This window comes from Anomaloglossus baeobatrachus, chromosome 2 (assembly GCF_048569485.1).
Source record: "Anomaloglossus baeobatrachus isolate aAnoBae1 chromosome 2, aAnoBae1.hap1, whole genome shotgun sequence".
NCBI lineage: Eukaryota > Metazoa > Chordata > Amphibia > Anura > Aromobatidae > Anomaloglossus > Anomaloglossus baeobatrachus.
In genome coordinates this window covers 473,033,301-473,057,412 of record NC_134354.1, presented here as the reverse complement: position 1 = coordinate 473,057,412, position 24,112 = coordinate 473,033,301, and the positions used below count along the sequence as shown (strand labels likewise).

General features: G+C 46.8%; 1 protein-coding gene across 1 annotated transcript in view; it reads right to left on the bottom strand.

The window, feature by feature from the left end:
• MYBBP1A (MYB binding protein 1a) overlaps positions 1-24,112 on the bottom strand; it is a 225,258-nt gene that overhangs the window by 4,390 nt on the left and 196,756 nt on the right. The window contains exons 23-25 of the mRNA XM_075336367.1: positions 16,742-16,810; positions 14,993-15,106; positions 2,762-2,863 (exon numbers count right to left, since the gene is read on the bottom strand). Coding sequence (XP_075192482.1) covers positions 2,762-2,863; positions 14,993-15,106; positions 16,742-16,810 — 285 coding nt within the window. The remainder of the gene's footprint in view (positions 1-2,761; positions 2,864-14,992; positions 15,107-16,741; positions 16,811-24,112) is intronic.

Sequence of the window (24,112 nt, the reverse complement as noted above, 5' to 3'; positions counted from 1 at the left end):
GAAGTGATTTTAGGGAACTATAGCATCTAAAGTGTTGCCTTAGTCCCAAATTGTTCATTTTAAAGAGTAAAAGGCGGATATAAACAACACAATTTTTGAGCAATTTATCCTGAGTACGGCAATACCCAACTTGTGGTGTACTGTGGAGCTCGAAAAGAAAAAAAGCACTATACAATTTTCGGGGTGTAAATGTGACTCCACACACCACATCACAATTTGTAAAGCACCTAAAGTGTGAATATAGCAGAAACCCTCTCATGTGACCCCATTTGGGAAAATGCATCCCTCAAGAAATTTCTCTTAGGCCCTGTGCGCACTGGAAAATGTAATTTTTTCAAGAAAATTCCGCAGGCACTGAAAGATTACCGCACCCGCGGTAAAAAACGCGGCAAACCGCACCCGAAAACCGCATGCGGTTTGCCGCTGTTTTACCGCGGTATTGCTGCGTGCGGGTTGGTACATGTGCTTTATTGCATTCAATGCAATAAAGCACATTGAAAAAAAAAAAAATAATAATTTCCTTCTTAGATAGTAGATAGATAGATAAAGAGACAGACAGAAGAATAGATAGAGGGATAGATAGATAGATAGATAGATAGAGGGATAGAGGACAGATCGCTGCATTTCCCACGGTCGGCAGTGAGTTCATATTACCGGTCTGTACATTGCTGTCTCGCTGCGAGGCTGCATTCATTCAGCGCTGTGTCAGTCGCGGCTGGATGTAAGCAGCGCAGGACCTGTGGATTACGCCGGAGATGTGGATTACGTCGGAGCTTTGTTTCGGGAGGGGTTAATAAAAGGGTGAACGAGGCTTGTTTGTGTTTTATTTAAAATAAAGGATTTTTCGGTGTCTGTTTTTTCACTTTACTTACGGGTTGATCATGTCAGCTGTCACAGACGCTGCCATGATCAAGCCTGGAGTTAATGGCGGTGATCCGCCACCATTAACTCCTTGTATTACCCTGACTGCCACTGCATCACGGCAGCAGGAAGAGCCGGGGACACTCTGGTACTGTCGCATAATGCATGCGACAGTCCCGGGGCAGCTGCGGCTGATATTCTCGGCTGCGGGAGGGGGAGGGAGGCGGGGGACATTAACCCTGCCCCTCTCCCTCCCCAGCCTGAGAATACCGGGCCGCCAGTGTGTGTTTACCTCGGCTGGACGGTAAATATACAGCGGAGCCCACGTGCTTTGTTTTCTATATTTCCGTTTGCTTTCTATGTGTGTTCTATATGTCTGTGTTCTGTGTCTGTGATGTCTGTGTGTGTCTGTGATCTGTGTTTGTTTACTCTCTGCTTTGCTTCCTCTTCCTGTAATGACATCACTTCCCTGCAAAACCGCAGGCAAGCGATGTACATTACCGGAGGTAAACCGCGAAATACCGCAGGGAATAACGCAGGAAAATGCAGTGAACCGCACAGAATTTGCTGCCTGCGTTATTCCCTGCGGGATTTCACGATTACATGGCAGTCACAGGAGTGAAATCCCGCAGCGATGTGCGGAAAAGAATTGACATGCAATTGTTTTTGCTGCGGGAATCCCGCAGCAAAACATGCAGCTGTCAAATTCCGCCTATTGTGCACAGCATTTTTTTTTCCCATAGGTTTTGCTGGTGATTCACTGCAGAGATGTTATGAACATTTTCTGCAGCGAAACATGCAGCAAATCCGCAGACAATCCGCAGCAAAATCCGGTAAGTGCGCACAGGGCCTTAAAGTGTTGATGAGCATTTTGAACCCCTTTGCAGAATTTTATAATATTGGGTCATGAAAATGAAATACGTTTTTTTTCCACGAATATGTTACTCTAGCTCTAAATTTAGTGATAAGATGTTTTTATTTACTTGCTATTTTAACTCCCTTCTTTGCATCGACAAATTTTGAGAGCTCTAATTTTCCTATCATAAGCTGACTTATCGCTTTATTTTGTAATGTGGCTAAAACTGTCCCATTGGAGATAAAAAAAAAAATACCCTATTCTGCCCATCAGAGCAGGTCCCTGCGGATGGACACTTGCCAATTAGTAAGCCATCACCTATCCTGCAGATCAGGAACAACTTGTTTTTTTAAGTTGTTAAACACTACCCAATGTCACAGGACTAGAGATGCCCAAAGTCAAATCCTATTTATACCATCTGTATAGAAAATTCAGTACCAGCCACAGACTTATCAAAGGCCTGCCAAGGATGAGCGGTAGGAACTGCCCAAGCAGAGAGCGGGCAGAGCTCATCAAACCAGGACAGCCAATCTCCTGGGAAACCCATTTCTGCTTAGAGCTGTGGAAAAAGCTTTAATACTGAAGAAAAAGAGGAAGATGGAGAAACCGCACAAGACACTCATGATAAGTGTTTAGGATCTTCACGATCTATGGGCGGTCATTCACTACAACTAGAAAACCGTTTCTTTTAACTTCTAGTTGATCGTTCTCATGGGAATCAAGACTTCTAAACCTAAGCTTAATGCATCTTTAACCCTTTGAAGACCGCTTTGTGGCAGTGTTCCGAAAGTCCTAACATTTTCACTTCTGATTGATGTATTTCATAAATATGGTAATCAATGGCACCATTTTAAAATACATTACAAATTGTATGATTTCCACAGTATAAATGAGGTGTTACCTATCTTTTTACACTAATTAACCTGTGGAAAGAATTCAGGGTATTCAGTTCATATAAATATTTGACTTCATTTTTTTATTGTTAGTTGTTGTGTGTAAAAGACAGGGAGAAGGTGTTGTCAGTCTTCTCCCATCAATACATACCTGCTGGGTTATGATTTTAATAAGGAAATTCAGCAACTCAAAGCATTTTATGAGTTTCTCTTGGTCGACTTTCACTTTAATCTCCTCCATGGTCTGTAGTGTCTGCAGAAAGAGGACACAATCGTAATAAAATGTGAAAATCCTAGCATCAATGTTACATTTTTGGCATATTTTTTAAGAGGTCATCTGCCATATCCTGACTTATAAAGTGGCTCCTAGTGTTAACCTATCCGACCAGTTATAATCTGCGGAAAAACCTTGTAGTCCATATTTACTTTCAGTTCAGCGCAGCGCCACCATAGGTAAAATTAGACATTACACTGCCCATCTGTATAAAAGTGTTCAGAGTACTGGACAGTTCCCTTGTCTAATAAATGCTATTTGTAACATTTGGTATTAGTATATATGGAAAAGGGTCGAGCAAAATATAACATTTCCGAATGCAAATAAAACAAAGAGAAAAAGAATGAAAAGCCAGCATTGCATTTTGCTAATGATTCCAACTACACCAAAAATGCATTTCAACAGTAAAAAAATGGGGGGGGGGGATTACAAGTTTGGAATTGTAGTCGTACCGACCTAGAGAATCATGCTGCCAGATAATTTTTACTGCACAATTAACATGGCAGAATTGCGTTTTTTCACAATTTCAAAGCACTTCTACTTTTTTCATACAATGTACTGGAAAATGGGGAAAAAATTCAGTCATTCAAAACTACAACTAGAAGCACAAAAAGCAAGCCCTCATATGGCTACGTTAATTTTGAAAAGAAAAAATTAAGGGCCCGATACATGAGACCGACATTGTTGAGGGAAAGGGGAGAGCTGGAGTCAGATGCTCCCGATTCTGCTTCATGAATCAGGAGGTGTCAGACAAGTGGCCTCCACTTCTATATTCGCCTCACCACAAATCCTACTCCCTCCAGTCCCTGCTGGAGCAACGCTCGTCATGAATTTGAAGGTCCCACCCCAGCTCCCTCCAATTTGTTGGAGCTGGGAAAAAATGGCTTGAGAACAAATTATATAAGTGCAGCCTCGATTTGCACTAAAAGTATGATACTGTTCAAAGTTTTTATGCCTGAATACTGATGTAAAAGCTTTGATGTATCAAGCCCTATGGCTCTTGGTAGAGGAGGTGGGGGGGATAAAATGGAAAATTGCCGGATCACTATACATGCATTTTCCAATCTTAGAAAAAGAGGAAGGAGTAGGGTTATCGCCAACAAGTGATTCTATACAGGTTTTCCAATGTGCATATTGAGTGTTTTTGCTGAGCTTGCAATGTCTAATCTCCAGTACCTGAGTTGTGTTTTTTAGCGGGATTTGTAGATTTTCTGCTCAGTTTCTGCTCCAAAACGCCTACAAATCAAAACGTAGCACGACTAACATACCCCCCTAGGGCAGTTCCCCAACTCCAGTCCTCAGGAACAACCAACAGTGCCTGTTTTTAGGACTTTCTTACCATTACACAGGTGTTAGTTTAATCAACTGCACCTGTGATGATTCCCACGCCTATGCAATACGAATGAAATCCTGAAAACAGGCACTGCTGGTGGCTCCTGAGGACTGGAGTTGGGGGAACTCTGCCCTATGGTAATTGTCCGATTTTCAGCATCGTATCTGCAGCAGTTTCACAATAAAATCTGTATACATGTTCTACTGTTGGATTTTGTTGAGAATTTCACAGTATGTATTGAAAAGGGTGAAGTCCACAATGAATTCCATTCAGAGAACCTACATACTGTAGATTCTAAAATCCACTCCACAGGTCAATTTACACATCGAAAATTTATTCAACAAGTAAATATTTTTTTTTAAAATCTAATTTGCTTAGCTGGTATTGTATGATACCTCCGTTTCTATGCTGAAAATCTGCACTAAGGCTACAAGCGCACGCTGCTTCTTTTTCGTGTTCACAAACTGCAGCCAAAACTGCAGCCAAAACTGCACCTTGTCACAGAGAGCCTGGAAATGTCACAAAAAATGTAGGTGTTTTTTTGGTGCATTTTTGCTGCTTTTTTGGTGCGTTTTTGGCTGCAGTTTTGTCAACAATTGTTTCATGTATTTTTCAGTTCAAACAAGCCCATAAAGCTTGTTGAATTGAAAAAAAAAAATTAAAAATAAATAATTTAAAAAAAACTGGCGTGCGGTCCCCCCAATTTTAATGCCAGCCAGATAAAGCCATACGGCTGAAGGCTGGTATTCTCAGGATGGGGAGCTCCACGTTATGGGGAGCCCCCCAGCCTAACAATATCAGTCAGCAGCCGCCCAGAATGGCCGCATCCATTAGATGCGGCTGTTCTGGGACAGTACCCGTCTCTTCCCGATTTACCCTGGTGCGTTGGCAAATCGGGGTAATAAGGAGTTATTGGCAGCCCATAGCTGCCACTAAATCCTACATTAATCATGTCAGGCGTCTCCCCGAGATACCTTCCATGATTAATCTGTAAGTGACAGTAAATAAACACACACAACTGAAAAATCCTTTATTAGAAATAAAAAACACAAACACATTCCCTGGTTCACCACTTTATAATCAGCCCCAAAAAGCCCTCCATGTCTGGCGTAATCCAGGATGCTCCAGCGTCGCTTCCAGCTCTGCTGCATGGAGGTGACCGGAGAAGCAGCAGACACCGCCGCTCCGGTCAGCTCCACGCAGCAACTGAAGAGAGCCGCGCGATCAGCTGAGCTGTCACTGAGGTTACCCGCGGCCACCGCTGAATCCAGCGGTGGCCGCGAGTAACCTCAGTGACAGCTCAGCTGATCGCGCTACTGCGTGGAGCTGATAGGAGCGTGGTGGACGGGACTATCAGCTGCGGCGGTGGCAGCAAGAGGGGTCCATCATCTCCCCTGTGCGTGCACGCTGGGGACAGTGGTACTTCGGGGAACACGTGGAGGACGGGACTATCAGCGGCAGCGAGAGGGAAAAATCAATGTTTTCAGCTGCCAATGTCCATCCCCCTCTCGCTGCCGCCGCTGATAGTCCCGTCCTCCACGTGTTCCCCGAAGTACCCCTGTCCCCAGCGTGCACGCACAGCGGAGATGATGTGGAGGACGGGACTATCAGCGGCGGCAGCGAGAAGGGGATGGACATTGGCAGCTGAAAACATTGATTTTCCCCTCTCTCTGCCGCCGCCGCTGATAGTCCCCCGTCCTCCACATCATCTCCCCTGGGGACAGCGGTACTTCGGGGAACACGTGGAGGACAGGACGGGACAGGACCACTTGCCTGACCTCACTTCCTGACAAATCACCTGCGTTTTTGGTACCAAAAACGCAGGTAAAAGGCAGGTAAAATGCACCACTTCTGATTAGCATGCATTTTTCCTGCGTTTTTGATGCCCTCATTGATTTCAATGGGTGATAAATGTTGACAAAAACGCAGGAAGAATGAACATGCTGCATTTTTTTTGTCACAAACTTTTGACAAAAAAAACGCTGACAAACTGCAACGTGCGCATGACAAATCTGACTTCTCATAGACTTTGCTGGGAAGTCAAATGTCAGAAAGTTCTGCTGACAAAACTGCAGCAAAAAAAGCAGCAAAAAAGCAGGAAAAAAAGCAGCGTGCGCATGTAGCCTAAGGATATGTGCGCACGTTGCGTTCTGGCGTGACAAATTCTGCAGCGTTTTAATCACTGCATGTGCGTTTCAAAGTGCAGCCGAAAAGCTGTGTTTTGGATGTATCTTGAATGCAGAATGGATGCAGAATTCATGCGTTCTGGATGCTTGCTCTACCATAGACAGAGTGGGAAAAGCATCCAAAACGCACAAAAGAAGTGACATGTTGCTTTTTAGAATGCATCGCTTTTGTCAAGAATTTGGCATGCAAAACGCTGCGTTTTAAAACGCAACATGCGCATGGAATTTGCTAAATTCTCAGACTTTGCTGGGGACGCAGAACGCATGCTGCAGTTTAAAACATTGCGTAAACGCATGAAAAAACGCAACGTTTGCATGTTATGTCAAGACTGTACTCATTCATTACACTAGTGCAGATTATCTGGGTAAATTCTGCAATAATTGTATTTCAGAAATCCAAGGCACCAAAATCTAATTATTAAAATAATAAAAAAAAAAATTTAAAAGGAGAAGAAAAGGTTAAGTGCAACATTTCAACCAAATATGGCCTTTGTCCAGCACAAAAATTAAAAGAAAAAAAAAAAAGAAAAAGGGGGGGGGGGGGTAACAACCTTTTCTGTTATTTTTCTGCTTGTAGTCAGCTAAAATGTTGCAATGCATTTGTAGGTATGAAATAAGAGATTCTGGCACCTTATAATTTTCAAACAAAATTGATTGATTGGCCTAGTGGGACTCCGACAAGCCTTATGTAAGCGCCACAACTGTACACCGAGGATACTATAATATATGTGACGAAAGAAGGGAATTTTGTTACTTACCGTAAATTCCTTTTCTTCTAGCTCCTATTGGGAGACCCAGACGATTGGGTGTATAGCTACTGCCTCCGGAGGCCACACAAAGCATTACACTAAAAAGTGTAAGGCCCCTCCCCTTCTGGCTATACACCCCCAGTGGGATCACTGGCTCACCAGTTTTAGTGCAAAAGCAAGAAGGAGGAAAGCCAATAACTTGGATAAACAAATTCACTCCGAGTAACATCGGAGAACTGAAAAACCGTTCAACATGAACAACATGTGTACCCGAAAAAACCCAAAAATCCCGAAGGACAACAGGGCGGGTGCTGGGTCTCCCAATAGGAGCTAGAAGAAAAGGAATTTACGGTAAGTAACAAAATTCCCTTCTTCTTCGGCGCTCCATTGGGAGACCCAGACGATTGGGACGTCCAAAAGCTGTCCCTGGGTGGGTAAAGAAATACCTCATGTTAGAGCTGCGAAGACAGCCCTCCCCTACGGGGAGGCAACTGCCGCCTGCAGGACTCTTCTACCTAGGCTGGCGTCCGCCGAAGCATAGGTATGCACCTGATAATGTTTGGTGAAAGTGTGCAGACTCGACCAGGTAGCTGCCTGGCACACCTGTTGAGCCGTAGCCTGGTGTCGCAATGCCCAGGACGCACCCACGGCTCTGGTAGAATGGGCCTTCAGCCCTGATGGAACCGGAAGCCCAGCAGAACGGTAGGCTTCAAGAATTGGTTCTTTGATCCATCGAGCCAGGGTGGCCTTAGAAGCCTGCGACCCTTTGCGCTTACCAGCGACAAGGACAAAAAGTGCATCCGAACGGCGCAGGGGCGCCGTGCGGGAAATGTAGATTCTGAGTGCTCTCACCAGATCTAACAAATGTAAATCCTTCTCATACCGATGAACTGCATGAGGACAAAACGAAGGCAAAGAGATATCCTGATTAAGATGAAAAGAGGATACCACCTTCGGGAGAAACTCCTGAATGGGGCGCAGCACGACCTTGTCCTGGTGGAAGACCAGGAAGGGAGCATTGGAAGACAGCGCTGCTAGCTCAGACACTCTCCGAAGAGATGTGATCGCTACCAGAAAAGCCACTTTCTGTGATAGTCTAGAAATTGAAACCTCCCTCAGAGGCTCGAAGGGCGGCTTCTGGAGGGCAACTAGTACCCTGTTCAGATCCCATGGATCTAACGGCCGCTTGTACGGGGGTGCAATATGACAAACCCCCTGCAGGAACGTGCGCACCTTAGGAAGTCGTGCTAGACGCTTCTGAAAAAAGACGGATAGCGCCGAGACTTGCCCCTTAAGGGAGCCGAGCGACAAACCTTTTTCTAACCCAGATTGCAGGAAAGAAAGAAAGGTAGGCAATGCAAATGGCCAGGGAGACACTCCCTGAGCAGAGCACCAGGATAATAATATCCTCCACGTTCTGTGGTAGATCTTAGCGGACGTGGGCTTCCTAGCCTGTCTCATGGTGGCAACGACCCCTTGGGATAATCCTGAAGACCCTAGGATCCAGGACTCAATGGCCACACAGTCAGGTTCAGGGCCGCAGAATTCCGATGGAAAAACGGCCCTAGGGACAGTAAGTCTGGTCGGTCTGGTAGTGCCCACGGTTGGCCGACCGTGAGATGCCACAGATCCGGATACCACGCCCTCCTTGGCCAGTCTGGGGCGACGAGTATGACGCGGCTGCAGTCGGATCTGATCTTGCGTAGCACTCTGGGCAAGAGTGCCAGAGGTGGAAACACATAAGGGAGCCGGAACTGCGACCAATCTTGCACTAAGGAGTCTGCCGCCAGAGCTCTGTGATTGCGGGACCGTGCTATGAAGGTTGGGACCTTGGTGTTGTGCCTGGACGCCATTAGGTCGACGTCCGGCCTTCCCCAGCGGCTACAGATTTCCTGAAACACGTCCGGGTGAAGGGACCATTCTCCTGCGTCCATGCCCTGGCGGCTGAGGAAGTCTGCTTCCCAGTTTTCTACGCCGGGGATGTGAACTGCGGATACGGTGGAGGCCGTGGCTTCCACCCACATCATAATCCGCCGGACTTCCTGGAAGGCTTGCCGACTGCGTGTCCCCCCTTGGTGATTGATGTATGCCACCGCTGTGGAGTTGTCCGATTGAATTCGGATCTGCTTCCCTTCCAGCCACTGTTGGAAGGCTAGTAGGGCAAGATACACTGCTCTGATTTCCAGAACATTGATCTGAAGGGTGGACTCCTGCTGAGTCCACGTACCCTCCCTGTGGTGGAGAAACACTGCTCCCCACCCTGACAGACTCGCGTCTGTCGTGACTACCGCCCAAGACGGTGGTAGGAAGGATCTTCCCTGTGATAATGAGGTGGGAAGAAGCCACCATTGCACAGACTCCTTGGCCGTCTGTGAAAGGGATACTTTCCTGTTCAGGGATGTTGACTTCCCGTCCCATTGGCGGAGAATGTCCCAATAAAGAGGACGCAGATGAAACTGCGCAAACGGAACCGCCTCCATTGCCGCCACCATCTTCCCGAGGAAGTGCATGAGGCGTCTTAAGGAGTGCGACTGACCGTGACGGAGAGTCTGCACCCCGGTCTGTAGTGACCGCTGCTTGTCCAGCGGAAGCTTCACTAGCGCTGAGAGGGTATGAAACTCCATGCCAAGATACGTTAGTGATTGGGTCGGTGACAGGTTTGACTTTGAGAAGTTGATGATCCACCCGAACGTCTGGAGAGTCTCCAGCGCAACATTCAGGCTGAGTTGGCATGCCTCTTGAGAGGGTGCCTTGACAAGTAGATCGTCCAAGTAAGGGATCACAGAGTGTCCCTGTGAGTGCAAGACTGCTACCACTGCCGCCATGACCTTGGTGAACACCCGTGGGGCTGTCGCCAGACCAAATGGCAGAGCTACGAACTGGAGATGTTCGTCTCCTATCACAAAACGTAGAAAACGTTGGTGCTCTGTAGCAATCGGCACGTGGAGATAAGCATCTTTGATGTCTATTGATGCTAGGAAATTTCCTTGAGACATTGAGGCAATGACGGAGCGGAGGGTTTCATCCGGAACCGCCTGGCCTCCACGTGCTTGTTGAGCAGTTTTGGGTCCAGAACGGAACGGAAAGAGCCGTCCTTTTTTGGCACCACAACCAGATTGGAGGAAAACCGTGTCTTGTTCCTGAAGAGGAACAGGGATTACCACTCCTTCTGCCTGCAGAAGAGCATCGGCTCGGTGGGGAGGTGGGGACGTTCTGAAGAATCGAGTCGGAGGACGAGAACAGAACTCTGTCCTGTGCACGTGGGCACAATGTCCCTCACCCACCGGTCTGTGACCTGTGGCAGCTAAATGTCGCCAAAGGCGAGCGAGTCTGCCATCAACCGCGGATGCGGAGAGATGAGAGAGCTGAGAGTCATGAGGAGACCGCCTTGGTAGCGGTTCCTCCGGCTGCCTTCCTTGGGCGTGATTGAGCCCCCGGAAGCTGAGCCCCTCTGAGGCTTTTCAGCTCTTTTGGACGAGGACAATTGGGACCTGCCCGAGCTTGGGAAGGACCGAAACCTCGACTGTCCTTCCAGGACAGCATTAATAGGGTAAGTCGCAATGCAGACATTGCGAGGTTACGGACGCCCCTGCGGCACAAATGGACATATGCTCAAGACCAGCTGTGCAAGAACAGCTGAAAAGCTTAGGGTGCCCATACGGCTGTAAATGCCGGAGCAACCGACACGCCGATAGCCTCATAGACAGATTTCAACCAGAGTCCATCTGTCTAGCCTCTTCAAGTTCATCATACAGAGAGCCTCCTGGGACCCCCCCCGGAGCACCGATTTTATTCCAAATGAGGGTGGCCAGGGAGCAATGATCGAGATTGCCCATGGCCTGTCCGGACTGCAAGTCTCTATCCCATTGCAACTCCATCCCTGTCCTTGGACAGGGTTGACAGGTGGTTATTTTGGCCACGTCTAATAGAGACCCCGGCTGACCAAGTGCTACAGGGGAGCATTGCACACAATGGGGTTCAGTGCCGTGGAACAGTATCACATGCAGTAAAAACAGCATCGAAAGCCTGTGTTGCATATATGCTGCTGCCGGCTAGCCATTTAGGATATAGAGCCAAGAATGGCGACCGTACAGTGCAATGTATAGCATACAAGCATAAAGTACAAATGAACACCGCAGCACATGCAATACAAGCAGCATAGAAAGCCTGTGCCTTGGCACCCCTGCTTTTCTGCTGCTGTAGACTAGCCATCTAGGGGAATATAGCCCAGAATAGCGACCATACAGTGCAATGTATAGCGTACAAGCATAAGTACAAATGAACACTGCAACCCCTGCAATACAAGCAGCATAGAAAAAAGCCTGTGCCTCAGCACCCTTGCTTTTCTGCTGCTGTAGTCTAGTCATTCTAGGCGAAAATAGCCCAGACTAGCGACCGTACAGTGCAGTGTATAGCATACAAGCATAAATACACATGAACACTTCAGTACATGCAATACAAGCAGCATGGAAAGCCTGTGCCTTAGCACCCCTGCTTTCCTGCTGCTGATGTGTCGCCATCTAAGAGGGCATATAGCCAAAAATAGCGACCTATGCAGTGTAAGCATAAAATACAAATGGACAACTGCGGTATTTAGTGGTCAGCACTTCAGGTGCCGCTTACCGCCCGCCTATAAGCGGGTGTGTGGTCGCCCTAGTCCTGTGCCTGGTTGCCCAGAGTCCGATCTCTCAGCTCGGACTGCAGGAATGGCTGCCGGCGTCTTCTCCAGCTCGTGTGGGTAGGGGCGGGCCGTGGGCGTGCCCCCAAGTCAGAGCGGGAAACCGGCGTCCCACAGTGTCCAGTGAGAGGGCTGGAGCATGTAAATAAGGCTCCAGCCCTCGGCGCTGCTGATTGTACAGCGTCTCTCCCCTACCCTGATTGACAGGGTGGGGGCGGGAACGAAGCGGAGCTAGGCCGCAAAAGCCGGGGACTGGATTTATAAGCGCCGCCGCCGTAAAAGCGCGGTCGGCGCTAAGTCCCCGGCGCACTACAAGTCCCAGCCGCGCCGCCGCTCCCGGAGCGTCCGGCGCGGTAGTTCCCCATACATAAAGTCACTCAGCTAGGCTGCAGTGACTGTAACCCTTTACTGTCCCCGGCGCACTAGCACACCCAGCAAGTCTGGAGTGTGCTGTGCCTGTGTGTACGGGGACACAGAGTACCTGAATGGTGCAGGGCCATGTCCCTGAACGGTACCCAGCTCCGTATCCAGCAGGTTCAATGGGTCTGTGGATGGAGCCCGGCCTCAGGGCTTTGGGGCCGGTAAGATCCCACTTCCTCAGAGCCCCTCAGGGGGATGGGGAAGGAAAAACAGCATGTGGGCTCCAGCCGCCGTACCAGCAATAGGTACCTCAACCTTACAAACCACCAGCGGGGTGAGAAGGGAGCATGCTGGGGGCCCTATATGGGCCCTCTTTTCTTCCATCCGATATAGTCAGCAGCTACTGCTGACTAAACAGTGGAGCTATGCGTGGATGTCTGACCTCCTTCGCACAAAGCAGAAAACTGGTGAGCCAGTGATCCCACTGGGGGTGTATAGCCAGAAGGGGAGGGGCCTTACACTTTTTAGTGTAATGCTTTGTGTGGCCTCCGGAGGCAGTAGCTATACACCCAATCGTCTGGGTCTCCCAATGGAGCGCCGAAGAAATGATGAAACTTCTATTTACATAATGTGGAAGAAAACGGGGTGGATTTTAGAAATCGACTGGAAATTTTGAAATTGGAGACACATTTTGCATACATAAACTGTAAAAATGTGGAATAAGAGCTTTTGTGCAAAGTGGCTGTGAGATGGGGCAAATAACACATCCATTTTCAGATCATGTAGCCCGACATCATTACAAGGAGCGCACTATATACCCACTTTCCATTAGTGTTCAGCTCACTTTAGTATGTCAGCACCACCCAGAGAAGAATGTGTTCTGAATCAGTGGAGGAAATCCTTTGTGCATTCCAGGCAGACACCTGTGAGCTGAGCAGAGAACACTTCTGGCAGTAGGCACGTAAGCGTCACACTGAAAGGGAAGTGCTTGCCTTGTAAATGATAAAAATACTGTGCTGGGTAGGAATCTCAAAAATCTGATGTCGACAGAGCTGACAAAGAACGGCTAGGCAACTTAACAACAAACCAACCTTTACTAAGTATGAGCAGCGCATAGCAAGAAATAAGTGTATATCTAAGAAAAAATTGGCACCACCTAACTTTCCCTAATGGCAATGTACAACAGATTTCCCTTCATTGCCTACTATCAGCGTCTGCAAAGCATGGAATACAATCAAAAATATGGTCTGCACTCAGACTAGGATCTTGGGGGTGCCATTTAAAAATGGGTCTTTGACCCTGTAACAATATGTCAGAAAACTTCACCGTACTCTTTGATTTTGTTGCAAAAAAGTATGTTATTTATTAAACAAAAAGAAGAAGCGACTGAAACCAATTCGACGTTTCAACCCTTCTGGGTCATAGTCAAGAGTCGCTAAATAAAACAAAGAATACAGTCAGAAATGAATAATAATTACATTAATTATATACAAAATATATATAGTAGGTATAAAGCATAGACAAAAGCAGATCAATGTGCGGGTATAAACAAGAAAGCAATATATATGTAACTGTCTGGAAACATCTTCCAGCCATGTGAACACAAGATTAGCACATTTGAGGGTAAATGCTCTGTTATCAAATAGGTGAAAGCAATCAAGATATGATCAATATAGTTAAGCATAACACTGGAAACGTTTTACAGGCGTGTGAATTTAATACTGACACATTAGAAGATAAAATACTCTATTGTTAGACAGCAAGATATGATAAATAAGATATTGGTAGCAAAACATGCACAATGAGAAAAAGAGACAGGTATACTATTATGCAAAAAATGCAAAGTATCATAATTTAGAAAAAAAAGAAAGAAAGAATGGTGTAGTATACCGGCAGGGTTACTTTAAGGATGGGTAGCTGGAGTATGGGCATGCAAGCACGACGGCGCTGCTCCATGTGTTAAACAGGTGTCCTAATAGTATAAAAAGCAGTGTAAAAGGTGATAATCAGGAATATGTATATAGAAAAAGTGAGCAGTGACATGCACTGACAGGGTTACCCTGAGGATAGTTGTAGATGGGCTTGCAAGCACAACAGTACTGTTGCCGTTAGTAGTGAGTATCCTAGTGGACTGCTGGGGAAAGGGGGTATATATGCAGAGTGGTGGTCAAGTGTGCAAAAGTAACCAGTGAGGTGGCTCCTATATGCAGGAGCCACCTGTAGAGGACTGAAGAGACTCACATGTGTAGTAATGGCTGCGTGGCAGGTAGAGTCGGTGCATGTGTAGTACCATGGGTGTCATGGAGCATGCGTGAGATAATCATAAGACATGTGAGGGGAATAGATACGTAATGAGCTTAAGAAACATGGGCACCCGCACATTGATCTGCTTTTGTCTATGTTTTACACCTACTATATATATTTTGCATATATTTAGATGTAATTACTACTAATTTCTGACTGTATTCTTTGTTTTAATTTATTTAGCGACTCTTGACTAAGACCTGGGACGGTCGAAACGTCGAATTGTTTTCAGTCGCTTTTCTTCTGTTTAATAAATATCACACTTTTTTGCAACAAAATCAGTGAATTTTTCTGACATATTGCAAAGCATGGAAATCACCACTTCTCCATACACCCTGAGTCAGCAGGGGCTGCGGGTAGAGGTGAGCTCAGAAAGAAGAGAACTTGAAATAGGCTGCCATCTCCCAGGAATAGAGAAGAAAAACTACAGTAACACATTTATAAAAAGTAAGACGAAAGAAATCACAGCCTCATAACTAAAAAAAATAACTAACTTACCTCTGTAACCTGAGTCAGGCCCTCTTTGATGACATCTTGCCTCTCTGAAGGAGATAGTGTCTGCTTCAGACTGGGGTTCTGCAGAGCTTTTAGAAGAAGACCACATGCCTGTGCCTAGAGTTGAAAGGTATCGGTTAAACTTCTGACATTTGCCCCAAACAAAATGAAAGCAGTAGATTTTATTATTTGGCACTGAATGAGAACACAAGATTGTCCCATTTGCATGCAGAGAACACCTTGGTGGATCCGCGAGGACGACGCTGAAGAGAACTCAGGAAGCTAGCTATGGAAATTCTATTGAAATTAATGTAGTGAGGCTGCGGATAATACAAAGAATAACTTCCACCTGTGGCTTACAAATTACACTGCCTGGTCCAGTACTGCCAGCCTGTGCAAGATATAGCCACCCCTGCATCCAAAATGGACAGGATCTAGCCAAGGAGGAAATGCACTAGAAAATATGGCTGCTGTTTAGAACTGATAAATGTGCAGACTATACCTAGTCTGAATGCACATTAATGTATGCATTTAAGCTAAACAATAATAATTAAACCTCAGAGCTGTTAATCCCCATATAAAGGGTTGTCCTGTGCCTCATCTACCTAATCCGGAGGAGACTTGCCGCTGCCAGCTGGACAGGACGGCTGTGGAGGAAATGGTGACACCTGGTAGTTATTGTGCACATTTCCGATTAAAGACGTTGTATGGTCTGAAAAGAAAAGTCTACAGTTACTCTATGTGAGTGAGAAAAAGTAACAGTGTGCGGAAGCGTACATGGTCATCATCCCCCGCTGTTTCCTGCGAGGGCAGGCAGTCATGGGGCTGTATGAATGCAATTGCGGTCATATGCCTACTAGATTCCTGCAGCACATTCCCGGAAGTAAATCTCATACATGTGGTCACGTTGAGCGCCCACCCACATGGGAAATACAGGAAATCAGTGTACACATTGCACGCGGTCACGATCACTCATCAGTCATTAAGTGACAAGACCTACCACTACTGTGCTCAGATACCTCATACTTCTATTTAGACTGCAACATAGCGCGGATCAAAATTACCATTTGCTTCAATGTACATAAAGACGGTATACATGTTAGTCAATATTTAAAGCACCACTCCAGTGGGGTTTTCTTTCTTGCACCACTGGAGTGGTGCTTTAAATCTAAGTCGTCTGACCCCTGTCTTATACTCACCCTCTGGCATCTTCACCTTCTATAGCCACCACTCCAGTCGGTCTCATGTGGTTTGTGACCTGCTAACAGCTCCATGGAGAGAGCTGGAGGTCACAAATTAATTCAAGTCTATGAGAGCTTCGTTTTTGCTCCCATAGAGTTGTATTAAGTGCTTATGACAAGATGGCGCTGGAGGACCGGAGCAGCACCAATAGAGCATTAAAGTGCCGGAGGGCAAGTATAATACTAGGGCCAGGGGACTTGGAATTAAAGCGCTACTCCAGCACTGAACTGCACCTCCCCACTGGAGTGGTACTTTAAGCAGGTTAAGATGCAGACATTGATGAAGTCATTTATAACTAATATCTCAACAGAGTAATAAAGGTAAAATTTGATTAATTACAAATATATCTGGGTTTTTACATAATTATTTCTAGTAGGTCACTAAAAAACAGGATACTAAGTCTATATGCACAGTCCCATAGTCCCACTGTAAAATCTGTGCAAAAGACACTATCAGGTCACTGCATATTCTAAGTTTAAAAGCAACATTTTTCTCCAAAAATAGGCTCACCTGCTGATGCTGCCGGGCACCATCTTTAACGGACTTCATTATGATCCCTAGGAGTGGCTTGCAGATAAACTATGACAGAAAAAACAAGCGTCCTTAACTGTATCATGAAGAAAAGTTTTTACAGTACCAACAGGAAGCTAATGAAAATAGGTGTTAGGACCACATTGTATACACCGAGGCAGAGAGCTGATGACACTGAGTGGTGCCATCTCAGGAGGACTGGGCAGAAGATGGCCTAGGCAGCATGTCATGACAAGACAAGCATTATATTAAAAGGGGTTGTCCCCTACTCATACAACCCCTTCTCAGAGCGTTTGCCCCCATTAAAATAACACCAATACTCACTTTCAGCACCAGCACCATTCCACAGATGTCGGAATTTGGTGTCCCAGAGCTCACATAACATAGATAAGTCATGTGAGCATTGTTCCCAATCCGTGCCGTCTTCACTGTCACAGTCTTCGGACGTGACACATATCGAGAGGAGGTGAGCCGTCAGCCTCCACTCTGTCTTTTGATTATCAATTTGCCTGAAGGCAGGGAGAGTGAAGCCATTACTGACTGGGAACAAGGCTTGCAGGACTTAACTACATCACATGAGTAGAGTTGAGCGCGGTTCGTGGTTCGTGGTTCTCCAGTTCGCGGCTCGAGTGATTTTGGGGCATGTTCTAGATCGAACTAGAACTCGAGCTTTTTGCAAAAGCTCGGTAGTTCTAGAAACGTTCGAGAACGGTTCTAGCAGCCAAAAAACAGCTAAATCATAGCTTGGTTTCTGCTGTAATAGTGTAAGTCACTCTGTGAATCAAACTATTATCACATTTCAGTGTATAGTGTGCGTGAACAGCGCCTTCAGATCACTGCTGTTTCTATAATGGCGATCGCCATTTTTTTTTTTTTTTTTTCTTGTCTTCCTTCCCTAAGTGCGCGCGTCTTGTGGGGCGGGCCAGCATGTCAGCCAATCCCAGACACACACACAGCTAAGTGGACTTTGAGCCAGAGAAGCAACGGCATGTGTGATAGGATCTGCATGTCACATGTCCCTGCATTATAAAACCGGACATTTTCTTCACGGACGCCATTATCTGCCTTCTGCGTCTTTGGTGTCAGACATCACTGTCGCAGCTCCGTCTTCCTGAGTCCTATAGCCGATACAGCTGTATGCGCTGCATACACAGCGTTAGACAGCTTAGGGAGAGCACTTTATAGCAGTCCTTTTAAGGGCTCCAACCGGCAGGGTCAGAGAGCCATAGGTGACAGGTCCTGCAAACAGCAACAGCGTCTGTGTAGCCCAGGTCAGGGATTTCCTACCTGCATTTCACCATTAGGAGGGAATAGAAAGGCAGTCTTCCATTCCTCTACCCAGAGCACCACAATCCTGCCACTGTACCCTCTTGTCCTCTGCACACTCCAACTGATAACTAAGCCATTATACTAGCAAACACTCAGTGTACCTAGTGGCATCCTATACGTGGCTATTGGACTTTGCTATAGTCCCACTAGTGCAAAGACATTTGCAGAGCGCGTCTGCCTGCATTGCACACTACAACTCATTCTAACCAAGCCATTATACTAGCAAACACTCAGTGTACCTAGTGGCATCCTATACGTGGCTATTGGACTTTGCTATAGTCCCACTAGTGCAAAGACATTTGCAGAGCGCGTCTGCCTGCGTTGCACACTACAACTCATTCTAACCAAGCCATTATACTAGCAAACACTCAGTGTACCTAGTGGCATCCTATACGTGGCTATTGGACTTTGCTATAGTCCCACTAGTGCAAAGACATTTGCAGAGCGCGTCTGCCTGCGTTGCACACTACAACTCATTCTAACCAAGCCATTATACTAGCAAACACTCAGTGTACCTAGTGGCATCCTATACGTGGCTATTGGACTTTGCTATAGTCCCACTAGTGCAAAGACATTTGCAGAGCGCGTCTGCCTGCGTTGCACACTACAACTCATTCTAACCAAGCCATTATACTAGCAAACACTCAGTGTACCTAGTGGCATCCTATACGTGGCTATTGGACTTTGCTATAGTCCCACTAGTGCAAAGACATTTGCAGAGCGCGTCTGCCTGCGTTGCACACTACAACTCATTCTAACCAAGCCATTATACTAGCAAACACTCAGTGTACCTAGTGGCATCCTATACGTGGCTATTGGACTTTGCTATAGTCCCACTAGTGCAAAGACATTTGCAGAGCGCGTCTGCCTGCGTTGCACACTACAACTCATTCTAACCAAGCCATTATACTAGCAAACACTCAGTGTACCTAGTGGCATCCTATACGTGGCTATTGGACTTTGCTATAGTCCCACTAGTGCAAAGACATTTGCAGAGCGCGTCTGCCTGCGTTGCACACTACAACTCATTCTAACCAAGCCATTATACTAGCAAACACTCAGTGTACCTAGTGGCATCCTATACGTGGCTATTGGACTTTGCTATAGTCCCACTAGTGCAAAGACATTTGCAGAGCGCGTCTGCCTGCGTTGCACACTACAACTCATTCTAACCAAGCCATTATACTAGCAAACACTCAGTGTACCTAGTGGCATCCTATACGTGGCTATTGGACTTTGCTATAGTCCCACTAGTGCAAAGACATTTGCAGAGCGCGTCTGCCTGCGTTGCACACTACAACTCATTCTAACCAAGCCATTATACTAGCAAACACTCAGTGTACCTAGTGGCATCCTATACGTGGCTATTGGACTTTGCTATAGTCCCACTAGTGCAAAGACATTTGCAGAGCGCGTCTGCCTGCGTTGCACACTACAACTCATTCTAACCAAGCCATTATACTAGCAAACACTCAGTGTACCTAGTGGCATCCTATACGTGGCTATTGGACTTTGCTATAGTCCCACTAGTGCAAAGACATTTGCAGAGCGCGTCTGCCTGCGTTGCACACTACAACTCATTCTAACCAAGCCATTATACTAGCAAACACTCAGTGTACCTAGTGGCATCCTATACGTGGCTATTGGACTTTGCTATAGTCCCACTAGTGCAAAGACATTTGCAGAGCGCGTCTGCCTGCGTTGCACACTACAACTCATTCTAACCAAGCCATTATACTAGCAAACACTCAGTGTACCTAGTGGCATCCTATACGTGGCTATTGGACTTTGCTATAGTCCCACTAGTGCAAAGACATTTGCAGAGCGCGTCTGCCTGCGTTGCACACTACAACTCATTCTAACCAAGCCATTATACTAGCAAACACTCAGTGTACCTAGTGGCATCCTATACGTGGCTATTGGACTTTGCTATAGTCCCACTAGTGCAAAGACATTTGCAGAGCGCGTCTGCCTGCGTTGCACACTACAACTCATTCTAACCAAGCCATTATACTAGCAAACACTCAGTGTACCTAGTGGCATCCTATACGTGGCTATTGGACTTTGCTATAGTCCCACTAGTGCAAAGACATTTGCAGAGCGCGTCTGCCTGCGTTGCACACTACAACTCATTCTAACCAAGCCATTATACTAGCAAACACTCAGTGTACCTAGTGGCATCCTATACGTGGCTATTGGACTTTGCTATAGTCCCACTAGTGCAAAGACATTTGCAGAGCGCGTCTGCCTGCGTTGCACACTACAACTCATTCTAACCAAGCCATTATACTAGCAAACACTCAGTGTACCTAGTGGCATCCTATACGTGGCTATTGGACTTTGCTATAGTCCCACTAGTGCAAAGACATTTGCAGAGCGCGTCTGCCTGCGTTGCACACTACAACTCATTCTAACCAAGCCATTATACTAGCAAACACTCAGTGTACCTAGTGGCATCCTATACGTGGCTATTGGACTTTGCTATAGTCCCACTAGTGCAAAGACATTTGCAGAGCGCGTCTGCCTGCGTTGCACACTACAACTCATTCTAACCAAGCCATTATACTAGCAAACACTCAGTGTACCTAGTGGCATCCTATACGTGGCTATTGGACTTTGCTATAGTCCCACTAGTGCAAAGACATTTGCAGAGCGCGTCTGCCTGCGTTGCACACTACAACTCATTCTAACCAAGCCATTATACTAGCAAACACTCAGTGTACCTAGTGGCATCCTATACGTGGCTATTGGACTTTGCTATAGTCCCACTAGTGCAAAGACATTTGCAGAGCGCGTCTGCCTGCGTTGCACACTACAACTCATTCTAACCAAGCCATTATACTAGCAAACACTCAGTGTACCTAGTGGCATCCTATACGTGGCTATTGGACTTTGCTATAGTCCCACTAGTGCAAAGACATTTGCAGAGCGCGTCTGCCTGCGTTGCACACTACAACTCATTCTAACCAAGCCATTATACTAGCAAACACTCAGTGTACCTAGTGGCATCCTATACGTGGCTATTGGACTTTGCTATAGTCCCACTAGTGCAAAGACATTTGCAGAGCGCGTCTGCCTGCGTTGCACACTACAACTCATTCTAACCAAGCCATTATACTAGCAAACACTCAGTGTACCTAGTGGCATCCTATACGTGGCTATTGGACTTTGCTATAGTCCCACTAGTGCAAAGACATTTGCAGAGCGCGTCTGCCTGCGTTGCACACTACAACTCATTCTAACCAAGCCATTATACTAGCAAACACTCAGTGTACCTAGTGGCATCCTATACGTGGCTATTGGACTTTGCTATAGTCCCACTAGTGCAAAGACATTTGCAGAGCGCGTCTGCCTGCGTTGCACACTACAACTCATTCTAACCAAGCCATTATACTAGCAAACACTCAGTGTACCTAGTGGCATCCTATACGTGGCTATTGGACTTTGCTATAGTCCCACTAGTGCAAAGACATTTGCAGAGCGCGTCTGCCTGCGTTGCACACTACAACTCATTCTAACCAAGCCATTATACTAGCAAACACTCAGTGTACCTAGTGGCATCCTATACGTGGCTATTGGACTTTGCTATAGTCCCACTAGTGCAAAGACATTTGCAGCACGTCTGCCTGCGTTGCACACTCCAACTAATTATAACTAAGTTGCATTGTCAGGGATATTTATTCTTTATTATTCTGCTGTTAATAAAGCTAGACCACCACTGCAATCTTCACCACCTCTCAATTTTTACTACCACATTTTCAGTCCACAATCTTGTCGCAATCAACATGAGTGGCAAAATGACAGATGCTGGTGGAAAGGGGAAGAGGCGTGGTGGAAAAGGCAAAAAAGGTTTTGTCCGTGGGGAAGGTGGCAAAGCTCCATTATCATCTGCTGAAGATAGACCATCTACCAGCAAAAGTAAGATGTCTACTACTTACCGTGGACAATCCGATGTGCTCCCTTTGTTACGGACACGAACAACAGGAACAAAGGTAGATGATGGGCAAAAAAGGAAAATGCTTGAATGGATCTCAAGTGGTCCAACAAGTGCCCTCTCTGCCACTTCAAGTACCGCATCCAAAAAACACCAGTCCTCTGAGTTGTCATCCCAATCAAACTTGCTTTCTCCCAGCTCTGAAGTCTCCATCAGCCCTGCACAGTATGGTGGAACTGAGATGGCTGAGTCTGCAGAGCTGTTCAGTCACACTATAGCCTGGGAATCAGAGGTCTGCTCCCAAGCTACAGTGAGTACAGAACAGGAAATGGTCTGCAGTGATGCCCAGAACCTTTGTGACTCAGATTCAGGCCGTGAGGACCAAGTTTCTGAGCATAATGTTGACCCTTTGTCACAAACTGTAACACCTGTGGTTATAGACAATGAGGAACATACTGATGAAGATGAGACGCAGATACCCGATTGGGATGACAACTTAAATATTCGGTCAGGGCAAGAAGAGGCTCGGTCTGAGGGGGAGGGGAGTGCAAACACAACAATTGATGATGACGTTCTAGATCCCACCTACTGTCAACCCCCAGTCAGGCACTCGAGGAGGTCAACAGAGGCGGTGGAGGAGGATGCAACCGACGACGAAGTTACCTTGCGCCTTCCTGGACAGAGTCGGAGCACTGGTAGCACGTCTACAACTGCATCCTCAGCCACCACTCTGCCTATGAGCATTATTCGGGGTGGATCAACAGGTCGCATGGCCTCTAAGCCTTGCCTAGCCTGGTCCTTTTTTCACATCGAAAAAGATCGCCCAACTCATGTGATATGTAACATTTGTCATGATTCTGTTAGTAGAGGTCAAAACCTCGGCAGTTTGACAACTTCTTCCATGAATCGTCACATGACTAAATATCATAAGTCCCGGTGGGAAGCTCACCGTGCTGCAATGCGGCCTAGTGGAGCGAACCATCCACCGCCCGCCCCTTCCACTGCATCCGCGCGCTCTTCATCTTCTAGGACTGTGGGGACAGCTGCCACACCTGTTTTTCCACGCAAAACTTCCACCACTGTAACCGCAACAGGCAGTTTGCTTGTAAGGTCGTCAGTTGGTTTGGAAGGGGAAACAAGTGAGTGTGTACAGCTCTCTCAGACATCGATAGCACCAACGTTGGATGAAGGCAACATCATGTCTCCGCCTGCACTTTCCTCACAAACCTGCATTTTTCAAGGGACACCCTACTCAACACCGTCTACACACAGCAGCCAGATCTCTGTCCCTCAGATGTGGTCAAATAAAAGGCCACTTCCTCCGACCCATGACAAAGCTAAGAGGTTGACTCTATCCCTCTGTAAGCTGTTGGCTACCGAAATGCTGCCTTTCCGCCTAGTGGACACACAGGATTTTAGAGACCTTATGTCTGTCGCTGTGCCCCAGTACCAGATGCCTAGTCGCCACTACTTCTCTAAGAAAGGTGTGCCCGCGCTACACCAGCATGTCGCACACAACATCACCGCTTCCTTGAGAAACTCTGTGTGTGAACGGGTGCATTTCACCACCGATACTTGGACCAGTAAGCATGGACAGGGACGTTACATGTCGCTGACTGGGCACTGGGTAACTATGGTGATAGATGGTGAAGGGTCTGCTGCACAAGTCTTGCCGTCCCCACGACTTGTGTGTCAATCCTCTGTCTGTCCAAGTTCCGCCACTGCTTCTGCATCCTCCACCTCATCTGGGTCCTCCACCTCCGCCCCAAGCCTGCCTGGTCAGGCCACCAGCGTTCTCACTGCGCAGAAGGAATCACGCACCCCTCATTACTATGCTGGCAGCAGAGCGCAACGGCATCAGGCGGTCTTTAGCTTGACATGTCTTGGTAATAAGAGTCACACAGCTGAGGAGTTGTGGTCAGCTTTGCGGTCCGAGTTTAATAAATGGTTGTCTCCACTCAAACTGCAGCCTGGTAAGGCCGTGTGCGACAATGCTGCAAACCTGGGTGCGGCACTTCGCCTGGGCAAGGTGACACACGTACCTTGTATGGCTCACGTGTTGAACCTTGTCGTGCAGCAATTTTTAA